The following is a 15,169-nucleotide window of genomic DNA, read 5'->3' as shown; positions in this document are numbered from 1 at the left end:
TGACAGCACATTTTAAAGAGTCCATTGTAATCTGTACTTTATTGTTATTGATGCTGTCATAATAAATAGGTCACTATTTATTAATTTTATAAAATGTTGTGCTTGTCTTCCTGCTGCAGAACTCAAATGGGACTTACACTGGCTTCATCAAAGTTCAGATGGAACTATGCAGACCTATTACTGTACAGACTGCTGTGAATCCAGGAGAGCATGCTCACAATAACAATGAGACTTCATTTTACTTGCCCCCAGGCTATGTGAATAAGCTTCATATAAGCAGCATTAACACTGTTCGTGAAGTTATTGAGGCCTTGCTCAAAAAATTTTTAGTGTTTGACAACCCTGCCAAGTTTGCACTTTATAAACGCTGTCACAAGGAAGATCAAGGTATAATTTAGATTTGTTGTCTTTTGATGTTGGAATGGGGAAAAGGGTTGGGAGGTGTGTACTATAGCTATGTCTGAGATAAGCAGGATGGGAGGGGGCAGATATGGGAGAGGTGACAATAATGCTCTCATTTCATAAATTCAGGTTACAGGTTCTTATTTTTTACTCTGTGAGAGATGGTGGGGGGGGGGATGTCTTTTATAGTTGTGGGAGCAGGAGTGCCTTGTGATCAGATTGGGTATTTGGAGAGTAAGATGAAAAAGCATTATCATCTGATGAGTCAGGCCCTGGAGTTTGTTCCTTTGTAGAGCCATCTTGGTTTAGGCAATGGATTGTTAAGATGTTTTGGGAATAAGGAAATAAGGGGATAAGAATATATAAAGGGAAAGGTATTTGTTGTTTTATAATTATACTTATGGGGAATGAGGATTTGCTGGAATGGGTGATAATATGGTGGGAGTCGTATGGTAAATCTCTTGGATAGGTGATGTGTGGGAATAGGACTTTGCTGTTTGTCTCATAGAAGGGAGTGGGGAACCACTCTGAGGTAGTTTCACTCCTATCTAGGAGGATCCAGAGAGTGATTTTGGGTGACCACTAGTCTCCTCAAAGATGCTTTTCATTGCGAACATGAGGTTGCTAAGGTGGGTAGTAGAGACATGAGTTATGGCGACTGCAATGTACAGGCAGTTGTAGATTTCCATCATGGTGGATCCCGGTGGTGCAGTGGAATGGATTGACTCAATATCTGCTAGAAATTGGGACTTGGATGAGATGTACTTGGTAGCTGGCTGAGATTTATGATAAGACTGAGATAATGTTTAATAAATTGGAGGAAGCAAGCAGAAGAATTCGATAGTTATATGAACTTACTCTTTTAAAATACTGTTTTAGCTGAATAGCTAATGCTCCAAAACCGAATAGGCATCTATATACTGTCACCTACAGTCTATAATGTGGCTCAATGTCAAGATAGAAAATATTAATTTCTTATGTTTTTTGACTTATGCTTAGTGATATTGGAAAATAGGTAGCAGTAGAGTTTCAAAGGTAACATTCCCCTAGAATGTAACAGGTGTTTTTTAGTCTGTTAATGGGCTTGATGTGATTCTCTCCTGGGTTAGTTAATCTGTACGCAGAGGAATCTCTCCTTGCACTAAATGGTGTTAAAAGCTAGGAGTGCGTATACATCAGGAAGTGCCAAATAAAAAGCAAAAATAGATGCTCAAGGAGCATTTTCATTTTGTCAGCTTCTTGCTCTCACACTTGGAATCCAGCTGCTTGAATTGACAATGACAGCAGCCAGATGAAATATGACACTTCTGGCCAGCAGGCATTCCATCTCAACAGGCAGTGTTGTCTTGTAGATAATGTGCATGTCTCAAGGCGTGTGTGTGGAACCTTCACTGAAGCCTTTTCTTTAAAAGTTTAATGGCAGTGGCCTGCCCCAGCAAGAACAGGACCTAAAATACAAAATGCCAGAAGCTCCAATCCTACAGCTTGTAAATAGGGCCCCCATGTCATACAGACATGGAAGTGGAGGGAAGGCTCTAGCTTCCCTCCACAAGATTTAAGCCCTGTGTTTGTCCTCCTGTCACTGAATGGGTGGGGGTGGGAAATACCTGGAGCCACATTGTGCCCTTGGATACCATGCATAGAATAGTGATGAGGAAGGAAGTCGTCAAATTACCAGCTAATTTCCCAGGTTTAAAACTTTTGTTTCAGTTCTTATGTGCCGTTATGTTGCTGTTTTTTTGCTGTTTTCTTGTTTCTTTTGAATATGCATTAAAATAAATATTAACATTGGCTAAGAGCCAGCTCATTCAGTTTGGAGTGTCAGTTATTGCACTCTATTATGCACAACACATTCTGCTCAGCCTTCCCAGTAATGGCTGTTTGTACAAAAATATCCCCAGCAGTGCACAGGTTTTGTAGCAACAAGTGTGTGTTTTGGGGGTGGAGATTGGATTGTTTGCTTTTTAAAGATTTTGCTCCCTAGAACGCTTTCTATTAATAGTTGAAATCTTTTATTTGTAAAACTGAATAATAATTGTAACTTTCCCTTTTGCAGTTTATACATGCAAGCTCTCAGACAGAGAACATCCCCTCTATATGCGTTTGGTAGCAGGCCCCAGCACAGAAACACTCAGTTTTGTTCTGCGTGAACATGAAACTGGAGAGGTTATGGTAAGTTACATCGGTGTTTTTTTTTTTTTTTTTTAGCGTCACTGATATGTTAAATACACTCATTCTCTCTCCGAAGTGTCTTTTCATGATGATTCATTTGAGTGTCTATATAACTATACACAAAATTGTGAAATACTGACCAAAAGTAGCTATGTAGGTTATTTCACGCATGGAATATTAAAGCAATGAGTTCTGCAGTGCAGCTAGAAAAGGGTGTTAGTTTAAAAAAAAAAAAAAAAAACCCAGCTCCCCCCTTTCACATGGGGTACACCTTTCTGAACAATTCCCCTTGCGCTGAATTTTTCCATTCTTGGGCTCTGTTCAAAGCTAAAATACAAACTTTTAGAGGGAACACGGGGGAAGGGTGAGCAACAACTCTTAATGTTTTGAGTTCCACAATGGTGAGAAAAACTTCCCATTTTTAAAACACACACTCCCATTCCTCCAATACTAAATAGTTTCTGAAATTTGAAACTAAATAGTCCTCAAAGTACAGTACATCCCCAACCAAGTTTTAAAATAACTGGTTGGATAATAAAATTATATAATCATGATGACTGAGTATTGAAGTTAGTGTGTATATCATTGAAAATCACTTGTGAGCATATTTGGATATCTCACATTTTTAGCAGCATTTAATCAACCCTCCTCCCCCCCCTTGTGACATCACATTTGTACATTTTCCCTGCCTATCCTGGCCAGGGGTTTGGCTGGTGCTCTTAAGCTGTTACTGGAATAGTTTGCATTACAGAGATTTGTAAATATTTCACTGGAATAAAATCGCCTCCACCCTCACGCCCAAAGCAGATCCCATTGGGAATCAATACTTGGAAATGATTAGGGACAAGTGTCTCTCTAGTCACATGAATAGTCCCAGTGAAGTTAGTGGAGCTGCACAAATGAGTGTAGTTACAGAGGACTGGACCCTATGGTTATTTTTTTTCCCATTGTCAAGCTGAAGTCACCACAGTGCAAACCAATGTGCTGCTGCCTTGTTAACCAGACAACTCCAGCAATAGCAAAGGTTGGAATTCTTCCCTCCGAATCCTTTTACCTCAGTGGGGCGTGAAGTTCAAAGCCTACTTGGGACCATGTGAATACAAATATTATTAAGCATCAGACCATTTTAAAAAAAAAAAAAGAAGAAAATGAAATGCAAAAACTATGTCAGTGCAACATTTTTAAAGTTGCAAGTTGTAAATTAAAATAGTCAGTAACCGTGAAATTTAATGTAAATACAGCAACATTAATTGCTACTCTGCACATTCTGTATAGTTTATAACATATTAACATTTGTCAAAATGGTATGCTACAAGAAAAACAGGGATCGAAATTTATACGTCCGTGTAACGTGGCCAAGTTGACGTTTCTGTAGGAAACTTAACTTTATATTAACTTAACTGTGGAAATTGTGCTAACTTGGCTTTTGTACACCATATAGTAGGAGTAGTCAATTATTTTTTGTCAAGGTCCACGTTTCTTTGGCAGGGTGTAGCCCTGGGTCCAGACTCCAGAAAACATAATTAAAAAAAATAACAATAATAAGTAAATAAAAAGATTCCGGGGTTAATTCAAAAGTCTCCGGCGATCTGGATTTGGCCCATGGTCTGCCTATTGACTGCCCCGCCAAATAGTAACACTATTATTAGGATGTAGATGAAATTACTTAGTTCCAATTTTCATTCATTGACTTTGTTAGGATTAAGTGGCTACCACCAAATTAAAACTCAGTCTTGTGTCTGGAAATGTATTGTATTAATGTACTAATTGTTACAGGTAATGTCTAGTAATGCTGTAAAAGAGTGTAAAGAAATGTTTTTCTGTTGGTTTCCCCCCCCCCATTGTGTTTATTTTGTGGATTTGCAAACACTTCATGTGTAGTTAGATTCCCAATCGTTCCTCACAGAAGAGAGAAGAGAAACGTTTTAAAAAGAAAAAAATGTTTGCAAAAACCACAGAAATTAGCAGGAGGACCTCCAGCCTAGTATGTAAAACTATTTTTTAGCTCTTTTCTTGATGCAGAATAGATTCTGAGTTGACAGTGTCCCTTTAAAAATACAATATGAGTAACTTGTGTATTTCCTGTTCACTACATCAGTCTTTTGCATTATTTTTTTTCCCAGTGGGAAGCCTTTAGCCTTCCTGAACTGCAGAACTTCTTGCGTATACTGGACAAAGAGGAAGATGAGCAACTACAGATCTTAAAGAGGCGTTACGCAGCCTACAAAGACAAACTTGAAGAAGCCCTTGGTGGGGTGTGGAAACCAGGTTAAAGTGGGGCCAAAGAACACTCAGGAAAAATGCCATGGAGCATGCCAAACCCAAACGTACAGAACAGCAGCAAAGAGTAGTTTTCTTTATTCAGAAGACTGGTTTGTGAAGTGAGGGTTACCTGTACTTTTCTATAGATTTAGACCCATAAATCAGGGCACTTAGTGTCTTGCACCTATAAGTAAGGAATTCTGCATGTTTGTACATCAACTTGCAACCCTCTATTGTGCCTTTGAGGGCTTTCCAGGTTACTTTTGTGTAAGCTCTAAATCTGTTATCTAGGATGCTAACAAATAAGAATTTTTTGACCACTTTTTATTATTTGCTTTAATATTAATGATAGCTTTAAAAGTAAGGAAGTGCAAATTAATCATTTTAAAAATTAACAAAACAGTTTAGCCATGTGTGATCAAAACCAGATTGGAGCATTATGTTTGAGATTAAATAGATTTGCACTACCTTTCTGTTTTCAAATATTTACTGTGTAATTTGTGAGAAAACAGTTATAGGTGGAAGGGATGTAAAACCTTTGAGGTTCTGTGAAATTGTGGAAGATTTTAAAGTAGTCTTACTGGAGAAAGTAAAGAGCAAGTTGAAAAGAAGGCAAGAGCAGAGGAAGTGTCTGAACAACTGATGGAAGATTGATGTAGAGTGGAAATACTAATATAGAAGAAGAAATGGAATTTTATTTTTCCTAGTGAGTAGTTGTAAAAGAATAAAGTTTTAGGACGTTCTAATATTATGAATAAGTTTTTAGAATTGTGTACATTCTCACTAGAATAGAAATGAGGATAATTTATACAAGTACTGGGAAAGAAGGAAAGGAGGCAGCTACATATTAGTGGAAATTAAACTGCCTACATTGGAGAAGCTAGTTCCTAAACATGTGAAAGCATATATGGTTTGAGATGCGCAACAAATATAATGAGCTGTTATCTGCTTTAAATTTTGAAATGTGGGTAGTGAGTATATCTCATTTTTATAAGGAACACCCACCTAATTGGTCACGGAATGTCTAAATTAGAAATATAGATGCAGGTACATTGGTCTAACTGAAATCAGATCTTTTAGCTGAGGTTAAAGAGACATTTTTTTAGGATGGACAATTTCAAATTGTCCAATCTTATGAAGACATGAAAGCTTCCTCCACTAGTATGTTTACTTAAAGGCTCAGTGAGGCAAAGAGAAGTAGAATTTTTTGTTTGTATTTCCAAGGAAGCAGAAAATTAGAATATATTGGTCATGTTGTAGATTGAATCGCTTAATAACTCCAGTTTTGGTAATTTGATTTTTTTTCCTAATAATTATATTTTTAAAAAAATGGTCCAATAGCTGATTACCAAATTCTGTACATTGCTGATTTACTTGATTAAGAGTTGGAAAAAAATGTAGCAAAAGAAAATTTTGTACTTTACTGTAAATGTCATTGTTATTCTTTCAGAAATATTTATCTAAAGAAGCACGTTCAAAGATACCAAAGAAATGGGTGTGCAATAGAAGTATGAAGAAGGTTTGAATAACTGACAATTTTAGTCATAACCACATGGTGGGGAAAAGTCAGGATTTATGCTAGTAAAGAAATGGATAAATAGTGCTGGCAATTCAAGAACAGCAATTGTTTCTCTTACTGTAAAGATGTTCATTGTAAATTCCCAAGGAATAGTTGACACTTTGGTGACACCTAGTGAATACTCTGTGAAACTCCAAGATGTTTCTGTTCTTTATATGAATTTGACATAATTGTGCCTTTTTTTTCCCTTTATTTAGTAATGGACAACTCCTTTTTTTTTTTTTTTTTGACAAAATATTTTTTTGCAGGCGCATCAAGACAATCATACGTTTTAAAGTGTTAAGAGAACTTAAAGTAGGACTAACTATAAAAATATATATGCTATATCTTGTTCGTGTTTATTTTATTTCACATGTAACATTGTAGGGCATGTGGGACGTTTATCATCAAAGTGAGACACTTTACCATAATGGTTCAGGGAGTACTTTTACATCTTGTTAACATTGTTTTTCTATAAATACTACATTATATGGATGGATATTCTATTAACATCCACTTAATTTATGTAGTGTTAACTATAACAATGTAATCATTAGATAATAGTTAACGTTGAACCATTTGTTCTTCAGATTTCAACACTGTTTGAGTCTGTAGTTTATAGATATGTGAATCTTTTTTACTTGAACTGAATTATCTGTCTTTAAAGTGGGCATCTTCATTTGCTTTAGCCAAAACCTCAATCAGTGTCTTATGCACTACAAGTTTTAATTTGGAAAAAAAACTTACTGTATTTTAATTTTGTCATAGTCCACAGTTAATTATTGTTAAGACTGTTTTGTTTTGTTTTATTTACACACTGGTTACAACAACAGCTTTAATTTAAAAGAAATGGTCAAATCTGGCTCATTTTTTTCTTTTTAATTTTATTATCAAATGATCAAGCTGTCAAACCTTTGTTGCAGAACTGTTTTGTATTCATTATGTGATGGTACCAGAATTATGATTAAATGACCTGGGGACAATGCAGGGAAACCTTTAAAATTTATGTCTTTTTAAAAAAAAAAAAAAGTTATACTATTTATAATTTTGACAAGTTTAATTTTATTTTTATAGGGAAGTTTTTATTCCCCTTGATGTTGTTATTGAATGGCAAATGATAGTTCCATTATTAAAGTTGAAGTTGGCAGTACTTTATCATTTGTGTGGTGTTTTACCTTGCTAATATTGTATTACGTGAAGTTCATGTTGTGTTCATTTAATGCTCAATAAGACCTCTTTATAAGGAAGCTACTTGGCAAAATATAGCCTCCTTTTAAGCACAAATTAAGATTTATTACTCATAGGGGAATTCTGCACCAAAAAATAAAAAATTCTGTGCCAAAACATTAAAATTCTGCAAACAATATTTTAAAATTTTGCAAATTTTATTTGTCAAAATAACAGTACACAATCACACCAGTTTCAATTATTTTGGTAATTTATTTCAAAATACTTGTCAGTAAGTATGTCTGTAACAATACAGACACATACACAAATTCCCCCAGGAGTGGAGAGTTAAAGAAACCCCTATGACAACCCAGTTCCTGTTTCTCTCCCCCCCCCCCCCAACCAGAGCCCAAGTAGGGGTCCAGACATCTACAACTCCTCCCCCCCAGAACCCAGCCAAGGCCCCCCCCTTGCCCAGATACCTGCAACTCCTCCCCCCAGAGCCCAGATGCAGGGCCCTCCATTACCTAGATACCCACACCCCTTTCCCCCCAGAGCCCAGTCATAGGCCCCCCAGCCCAGACATCCACCCCCTCTGCCCCTCAGAGCTCAGGGATCCAGAGGGGAAAACAGCCTGATGCTCAGACCCATGCTTGTGTGGAGTTTCCTGCGCACCACTGCCTCCTTCCTTCAGGGCATGCTGGGAACTGAAGCTGCCAGGAACCCTCTAGCTCTCTCCCCTTTCCCCTGGCCATGTCTTCTATGTGAGAGCTGAGTGATACTGGGTCCAGCAGCCCCTAGTGGCAGCCAGCAGCACGGCAGCCCATTTCTGGGGGTGGGGGGGAAAAGGAAATTCTGCATGCACAACATTAATTTCTGCAAAACTCTGCATTGCACAGTGGTGTAGAATTACCCCAGGCGTAATTTATGAGACAAGAAATATTTACTTTGGTATATATATGCACACTATCAGTACAAAGTTATTTTTTATTTTGGCTTCTAGTTGGATTAACAATATAAGCACTCCAAGTGGCTTAGTGGACAGAGTATTGGATTAGGATTCTGGAGACTTGGATTCTGTTCCCACCTCTGCTATTGTCATCCTGGCTGACACTGGCCAAGTCACTTTACTTTTCTGTCCCTTTGTTTTCTTATCTGTAAAATGAGTTTACAAGGAACAGGGAGGTGAAGTGTAAAGCACTGTGAGATCTAATGATGAAAAAAGCTACTTAAAAGCTAGCTGCTATTTATTTATAAAACAAAAGAAAAATTCCTTGACTCTTAAGAAGAACCTTGTTAAGAAAAGGCTTATTTCAGTACATTATTTTCTAGCACCTGCACTTGGATTAAGGGTGCTTTTGAATTTGTAGGGGACACGTTCAACTGAAAGGTGGCCCAAAATTTAGGTTTTGGAAGAACATGATTCTACGAAACATTAAACCAGAAGAAATGTTTCATGGATTGTTTTCTTAAAAAATTCCAGTGGAAAGTTTTTAACAAATTAAACACTTTCTTTGGTAATGGTTGTATTTTAAACATTGAGATTTTGTCACTGTCCAGATTGATGATAAAATGGAAAAAGTAAACAAACAGCAAAAACAACAAGGGATTGGAGTATTTAAAATTATCTGGTTTTAATATTGTGTTAGTATCATGATTGAAGAAACTGACATTTGAAATCCTATTTTTAAACAGTGTACCTCTTAAACCATTAAAGGACATAAAAGTTAAATTATTTATTTAAAAATCTGCTGCCCTTTAAAATTAAACCTTAAATGCTAATTTGCTGTTTTTAATTTTGATGACAAAATACTAGTCAAACTTTTAAATTATAGATGAGAGAACCATTGAAAAAGTGTAAAGGGTGGATTATTAAAGCCTGGGTGGTTCGATTTTAAATCAGTGATTTAAAGCACCAATTTTAATCATGACTTAAATCAGCAAGGAGAAAACCTTAATTTAAATATTTGATTTTAGCCTTATTTTGCATTTGTATTTTTTAGTTATTTTCCTAAAGATAAGTTCATTTTCACTGGTTGGTATAACTATTAAAAAATGTTGATTTGCAACCAAACAGGGCTTTGTACTTAATTTTGTACTTCTAATTGCTAAACAGGAGGACACTATCTATATACATTTAAGTAATGATATAGCATAAAATAAATCTATTCCCATTCTTAATTTTTAAATGTTAAGTTAGAGAATGGTGAGTTACATGTTGTTTACTAGTGTGACAAAGTTCCTCCTCTACCTTGGTGGGTCTTGCGCTTATTGGCGGATTTGCTCGCCTTGGAGCTTCACAGCAGCCCTCAATTTGGCTGTTTTCATGAACCCACAGTCCAGGTCAACTCCTCCTGTGTCTGACCAGAAGTTGGGAGGTTAGGGGAGAACCCGGGCGTGCCCTCTGCTCCGGGTGCCAGCCTCGGGCCTTGTGGAATGCAGCTGTCTAGAGTGCCTTCTGGAACAGCTGTGCGACAGCTTCAACTCCCTGGGCTACTTCCCCTTGGCCTCCTCCCAACACCACCTTTATCCTCACCATAGGACCTTCCTCCTGGTGTCTGATAATGCTTGTACTCCTCAGTCCTCCAATAGTATGCGTTCTTACTCTCAGCTCATAGCGCCTCTTGCTCCCAGCTCCTTACACACGCACCACAAACTGAAATGAGCTCCTTTTTAAACCCAGGTGCCCTGATTAGCCTGCCTTAATTGATTCTAGCAGCTTTTTGATTGGCTGCAGGTGTTCTAATCAGCATATCTGTCTTAATTGTCTCCAGAAGGTTCCTGATTGTTCTGGAACCTTCCTTGTTACCTTACCCAGGGAAAAGGGACCTACTTAACCTGGGGCTAATGTATCTGCCTTCTATTACTCTCCTGTAGCCATCCGGCCCAATCCTGTCGCGCTAGATAATTGTTTACTTGTGAAAAGAAAAGGAGTACCCGTGGCACCTTAGAGACTAACAAATTTATTAGAGCATAAGCTTTCGTGAGCTACAGCTCACTTCATCGGACGCATTTGGTGGAAAAAGCAGAGGAGAGATTTATATACACACACACACACACACACAGAGAACATGAAACAATGGGTTTATCATACACTGTAAGGAGAGTGATCACTTAAGATAAGCCATCACCAGCAGCAGGGGGGGGAAAGGAGGAAAACCTTTCATGGTGACAAGCAAGGTAGGCTAATTCCAGCAGTTAACAAGAATATCAGAGGAACAGTGGGGGGTGGGGGGGTGGGAGGGAGAAATACCATGGGGAAATAGTTTTACTTTGTGTAATGACTCATCCATTCCCAGTCTCTATTCAAGCCTAAGTTAATTGTATCCAGTTTGCAAATTAATTCCAATTCAGCAGTCTCTCGTTGGAGTCTGTTTTTGAAGCTTTTTTGTTGAAGTATAGCCACTCTTAGGTCTGTGATCGAGTGACCAGAGAGATTGAAGTGTTCTCCAACTGGTTTTTGAATGTTATAATTCTTGACGTCTGATTTGTGTCCATTCATTCTTTTACGTAGAGACTGTCCAGTTTGGCCAATGTACATGGCAGAGGGGCATTGCTGGCACATGATGGCATATATCACATCGGTAGATGCGCAGGTGAACGAGCCTCTGATAGTGTGGCTGATGTGATTAGGCCCTATGATGGTATCCCCTGAATAGATATGTGGACAGAGTTGGCAATGGGCTTTGTTGCAAGGATAGGTTCTTGGGTTAGTGGTTCTGTTGTGTGGTGTGTGGTTGCTGGTGAGTATTTGCTTCAGATTGGGGGGCTGTCTGTAAGCAAGGACTGGTCTGTCTCCCAAGACTTCAACAAAAAAGCTTCAAAAACAGACTCCAAGGAGAGACTGCTGAATTGGAATTAATTTGCAAACTGGATACAATTAACTTAGGCTTGAATAGAGACTGGGAATGGATGAGTCATTACACAAAGTAAAACTATTTCCCCATGGTATTTCTCCCTCCCACCCCCCCACCCCCCACTGTTCCTCTGATATTCTTGTTAACTGCTGGAATTAGCCTACCTTGCTTGTCACCATGAAAGGTTTTCCTCCTTCCCCCCCCTGCTGCTGGTGATGGCTTATCTTAAGTGATCACTCTCCTTACAGTGTGTATGATAAACCCATTGTTTCATGTTCTCTCTGTGTGTGTGTGTGTGTGTGTGTGTGTGTGTATAAATCTCTCCTCTGCTTTTTCCACCAAATGCATCCGATGAAGTGAGCTGTAGCTCACGAAAGCTTATGCTCTAATAAATTTGTTAGTCTCTAAGGTGCCACGGGTACTCCTTTTCTTTTTGCGAATACAGACTAACACGGCTGCTACTCTGAAACCTGTTTACTTGTGATGTGTGTAAAGATGCATTTGGACAGAAATTGGAATTCAATTAAATGTTCAAAAAATTGAGCTAATAAAATTACATGAAATGTGCTGGATACGTAAGAAAAAAAATTTTATGTAAACATGTTTTGCATTTAAAACTACCTGATTTATTAAACAAAGGAACTATTAAGTATAGTTAGTGAATTGACAGACTGATTCTGGTCACCAGGGGCCAGATTTTCAAAGGTTTTTAGGTCTCTAAAGATGCAGATGGGTGCTCAATGGAATTTTCAAAGTGTCTAAGCAGGCTCATGAATTCATAGAGTTTAAGGCCAGAAGGGACCATCAGATCATCTAGTCTGACTTCCTGTATATCTCAGGTCCTTAATTATCACCGAGTTACCCTATATTGAGCCCAATAACTTGTTTGCCTAAAGCATAACTTCCAGAAAGGTTGCTAGTCTTGATTTGAAAGACATCAAAGATGGAGAATTCACCACTTGCCATGATAGTTTGTTCCAGTGATTATTCAAGCTCACTCTTGAAAATTTGTGTCTAACTTGAATTTTTCTGACTTCAGTTTCCAGTTATTGGTTCTTGTTATGCCTTTCTCCTCTAGGTTAAAGAGCCTTTTAGTATCTAGTATTTTCTCCCTGTGAAGGTACATATACACTGTAATCAAGTCACTACATGTTTAGGTGCTTAAGGAATAACTCATTCTGTTCTCTAGTTAGATTTAGTTATCTATAATAGATCCCCCCCCCCACCAGTACATCGTGGGTTTGCAATTAGCACACTGAACCTTATCCATTCAATAATGCTTAAACTCTAAATGTAGAGGGCCGTGCCCACCTCTTTACCCACTCTGTCCTTCCTAAACGGGTTATAACCAGAGATTTTGCATTCCAGTCATCCCACCAGGTTTCAGTAATGTCGACTATATACAATTTTTTCTCATCAATGAGAGTCCAATTCCTCTTGCTTGCCACCTAGACTCCTAGTATTGATATGTAAGCATTAGAAAAATTTCTTCCATTTGAAATTAGTGGGAGTTAGCTGCCTAACCTTCATTTGAAAATCCCACTAGTCAATTATCTGCATCTTTTGGTGTCTAAATATTGTTGAAAATCTCGCTCCATGAACTTCAAGTTTTTTTTTAGAACTAGCAAATCTCATCCTCTCCCACCTGGTTTTTATTCATAGATTGGAAAAGAAAAATAAGTTTTTCTGCTCTTTCAACTCCCAGTTTCTCAACTTTGAATTAACAAATCCAAATGACGAAAATACTCTCTGCATTTGCTAGCTAAACTGAAACCAAATGTAATTAAAGGAAAAGTTTTTCTGCACAAACAAACTTAAAGTACGGACGTTTGGAAATATGTAAATGTCAACCTTTGTGCCACTGTAAAGACTGAAAATAATGTAGAGACTGAATGTAATATGACATATTTATAAAACTTGATTTGATCTCAAAAGTTAAGATGTTTTTTTCCCAGATTCTGTATGTAAATAACAAAGGAGAACCCTTTAACTCAATTGGCAGAGGTAACTTTCTTGCTGCCATTTCAAATGTTATTGGTATTTACCTTTTGCCGTTGCCTATTGATCCAGAGCATTCATGTAGGTCCTCGTTTATTTTTAAGTTCAGTAATGTGTATGTTTGCTGAGAAGTAATTTAACTTTCTTCTTTGAGAACTGTCCCTGTGGGTGCTCCACTTTAGGAGTCTTGGGACCCTGCGCTTCTAATCGGAGCCCACTCCACGTGGTTACCACAGGTGCGCAGCCAACCATTCCCCAGTTCCTTCTCTACCACCTTTGGCTTCAGTCAGAATGACAACAGTGCCCTTAACAACTCTAGATATTCCTCTTATTTCAACCCAATCAATCACCACATCTGTCGTCATGCAGAGGGCTTCCTGGGTCTATTTTACTTGCTTCCCCAAGGAAGTTCAGGCTACCGTAGAGGACTTGACTTTCAAAGACCAAAAATTGTTCGCAGAGAGTACAGATGTATCCTTACACACCTTGAAGGACTCCCATGCAACATTAAAGACACTGGGAATATATGTCCCTGCGAACAAAAAGAAACAGGACATATTCTATAACCAGCGATTTCAGACTGCCCCATACAGCCAGCCTCAAAGAAATAATGACCAATACCGCAAGCAGCGCCAGAGGAGATGCCGACTAATGCAAGACCAGTTGTCTACGTCTCAACCATACACTTCCAGGCAAATGTTTTGAAGTGTTGGTCGAGGACACGAGAGCCCCACATTCTCCAATTCCAGAGTCACTTTTAATTTCCAGCCCATTTAGGGACTGCCTTACAACTTTTTACCCTGTTTGGAGAACCATCACCTCAGACAAGTGATTCTGGAAATTATACAGATGGGCTATTCCATCCCCTTTATCTCTATTTCACCTACCCACCCTCTTCCCCATCCCTCTTCAGGGACTCATATCACGAGCACCTGCTACAGCAGGAAATAAACCATTTTCTGCAATTAGGAGCTGTGGAACCTGTTCCAGCTCAGACGGGATTTTATCCACATTACTTCCTTACTCACAAGAAAACAGGCAGATGGAGGCCCATTCTGGACTTGCACAATCTAAACAAGTCCATGGGAACACAGCGCTTCAAGATGATTAACCCTAGCAACCATAATTTCGGCATTGGAGAAAGGAGATTGGCTCTCGGCCCTCGACCTACAGGATGCTTACTTTCACGTCACTATCCACCGGAGGTTCCTCTGATTCACTGTTCAGAACATGCACTACCAGTACAGGGTGCTCCCCTTTAGCATATCCACAGCCCCGAGGGTATTTTCCAAAGTTCTGAGCGTTGCAGGAGCACATCTTCACAGGCAGGGTGTAATAATCTTTCCTTACCTAGACAACTACCTATTAAAAGCACCAGCATACCAGGAGGCAGCTGACGCCACTCACACCACTTTAACCCTGTTTACAAACCTAAGGTTACAAATCAACCTTCAGAAATACACCCTAACTCCAACCCAACAACTGGACTTTATAGGGGCACACCGCGACTGTATCACGGCATCAGCATGGCTACTCCAACAACTGTTTCATACCTTAACAAACCTAATTATAACAGTATGACAGCCCACAAATGTCCACCAGAACGTGCCTACAACTTCTAGGGCACATATCAGCTACAACATTTGTTGTGAAACATGCCAGGCTTCATATGAGATGTCTACAAACCTGACTATGCACTGTCTATATTCCTCACAGACACTCCATCAACAGATGTCTTACAATGCCCAGCAGA

The 15,169-nt window shown here is 38.6% G+C and overlaps 1 protein-coding gene and 1 long non-coding RNA gene across 4 annotated transcripts in view; one reads left to right on the top strand and one right to left on the bottom strand.

The window, feature by feature from the left end:
* RASSF3 (Ras association domain family member 3) overlaps positions 1-7,549 on the top strand; it is a 157,955-nt gene extending 150,406 nt beyond the window's left edge. For both annotated transcript variants that reach the window (XM_038382213.2, XM_038382220.2), the window contains 3 exons: positions 120-387; positions 2,459-2,574; positions 4,698-7,549. In XM_038382213.2, the coding sequence (XP_038238141.1) occupies positions 120-387; positions 2,459-2,574; positions 4,698-4,847 (534 nt within the window). In that variant the 3' untranslated portion in view covers positions 4,848-7,549. The remainder of the gene's footprint in view (positions 1-119; positions 388-2,458; positions 2,575-4,697) is intronic.
* The window catches only part of LOC122456129, a 28,984-nt gene that overhangs the window by 6,586 nt on the left and 7,229 nt on the right, over positions 1-15,169 (bottom strand). Inside the window, exon 4 of one of the 2 annotated variants that reach the window (XR_006274809.1) lies at positions 13,464-13,948. The exons of the other annotated variant lie outside the window; for it this stretch is intronic. This is a non-coding gene — a long non-coding RNA (uncharacterized LOC122456129). The remainder of the gene's footprint in view (positions 1-13,463; positions 13,949-15,169) is intronic. 2 annotated transcript variants of the gene reach the window in all.

The sequence above is a fragment of the Dermochelys coriacea genome, chromosome 1 (genome assembly GCF_009764565.3).
Source record: "Dermochelys coriacea isolate rDerCor1 chromosome 1, rDerCor1.pri.v4, whole genome shotgun sequence".
NCBI lineage: Eukaryota > Metazoa > Chordata > Testudines > Dermochelyidae > Dermochelys > Dermochelys coriacea.
This window is presented reverse-complemented; position numbering and strand designations above follow the sequence as displayed.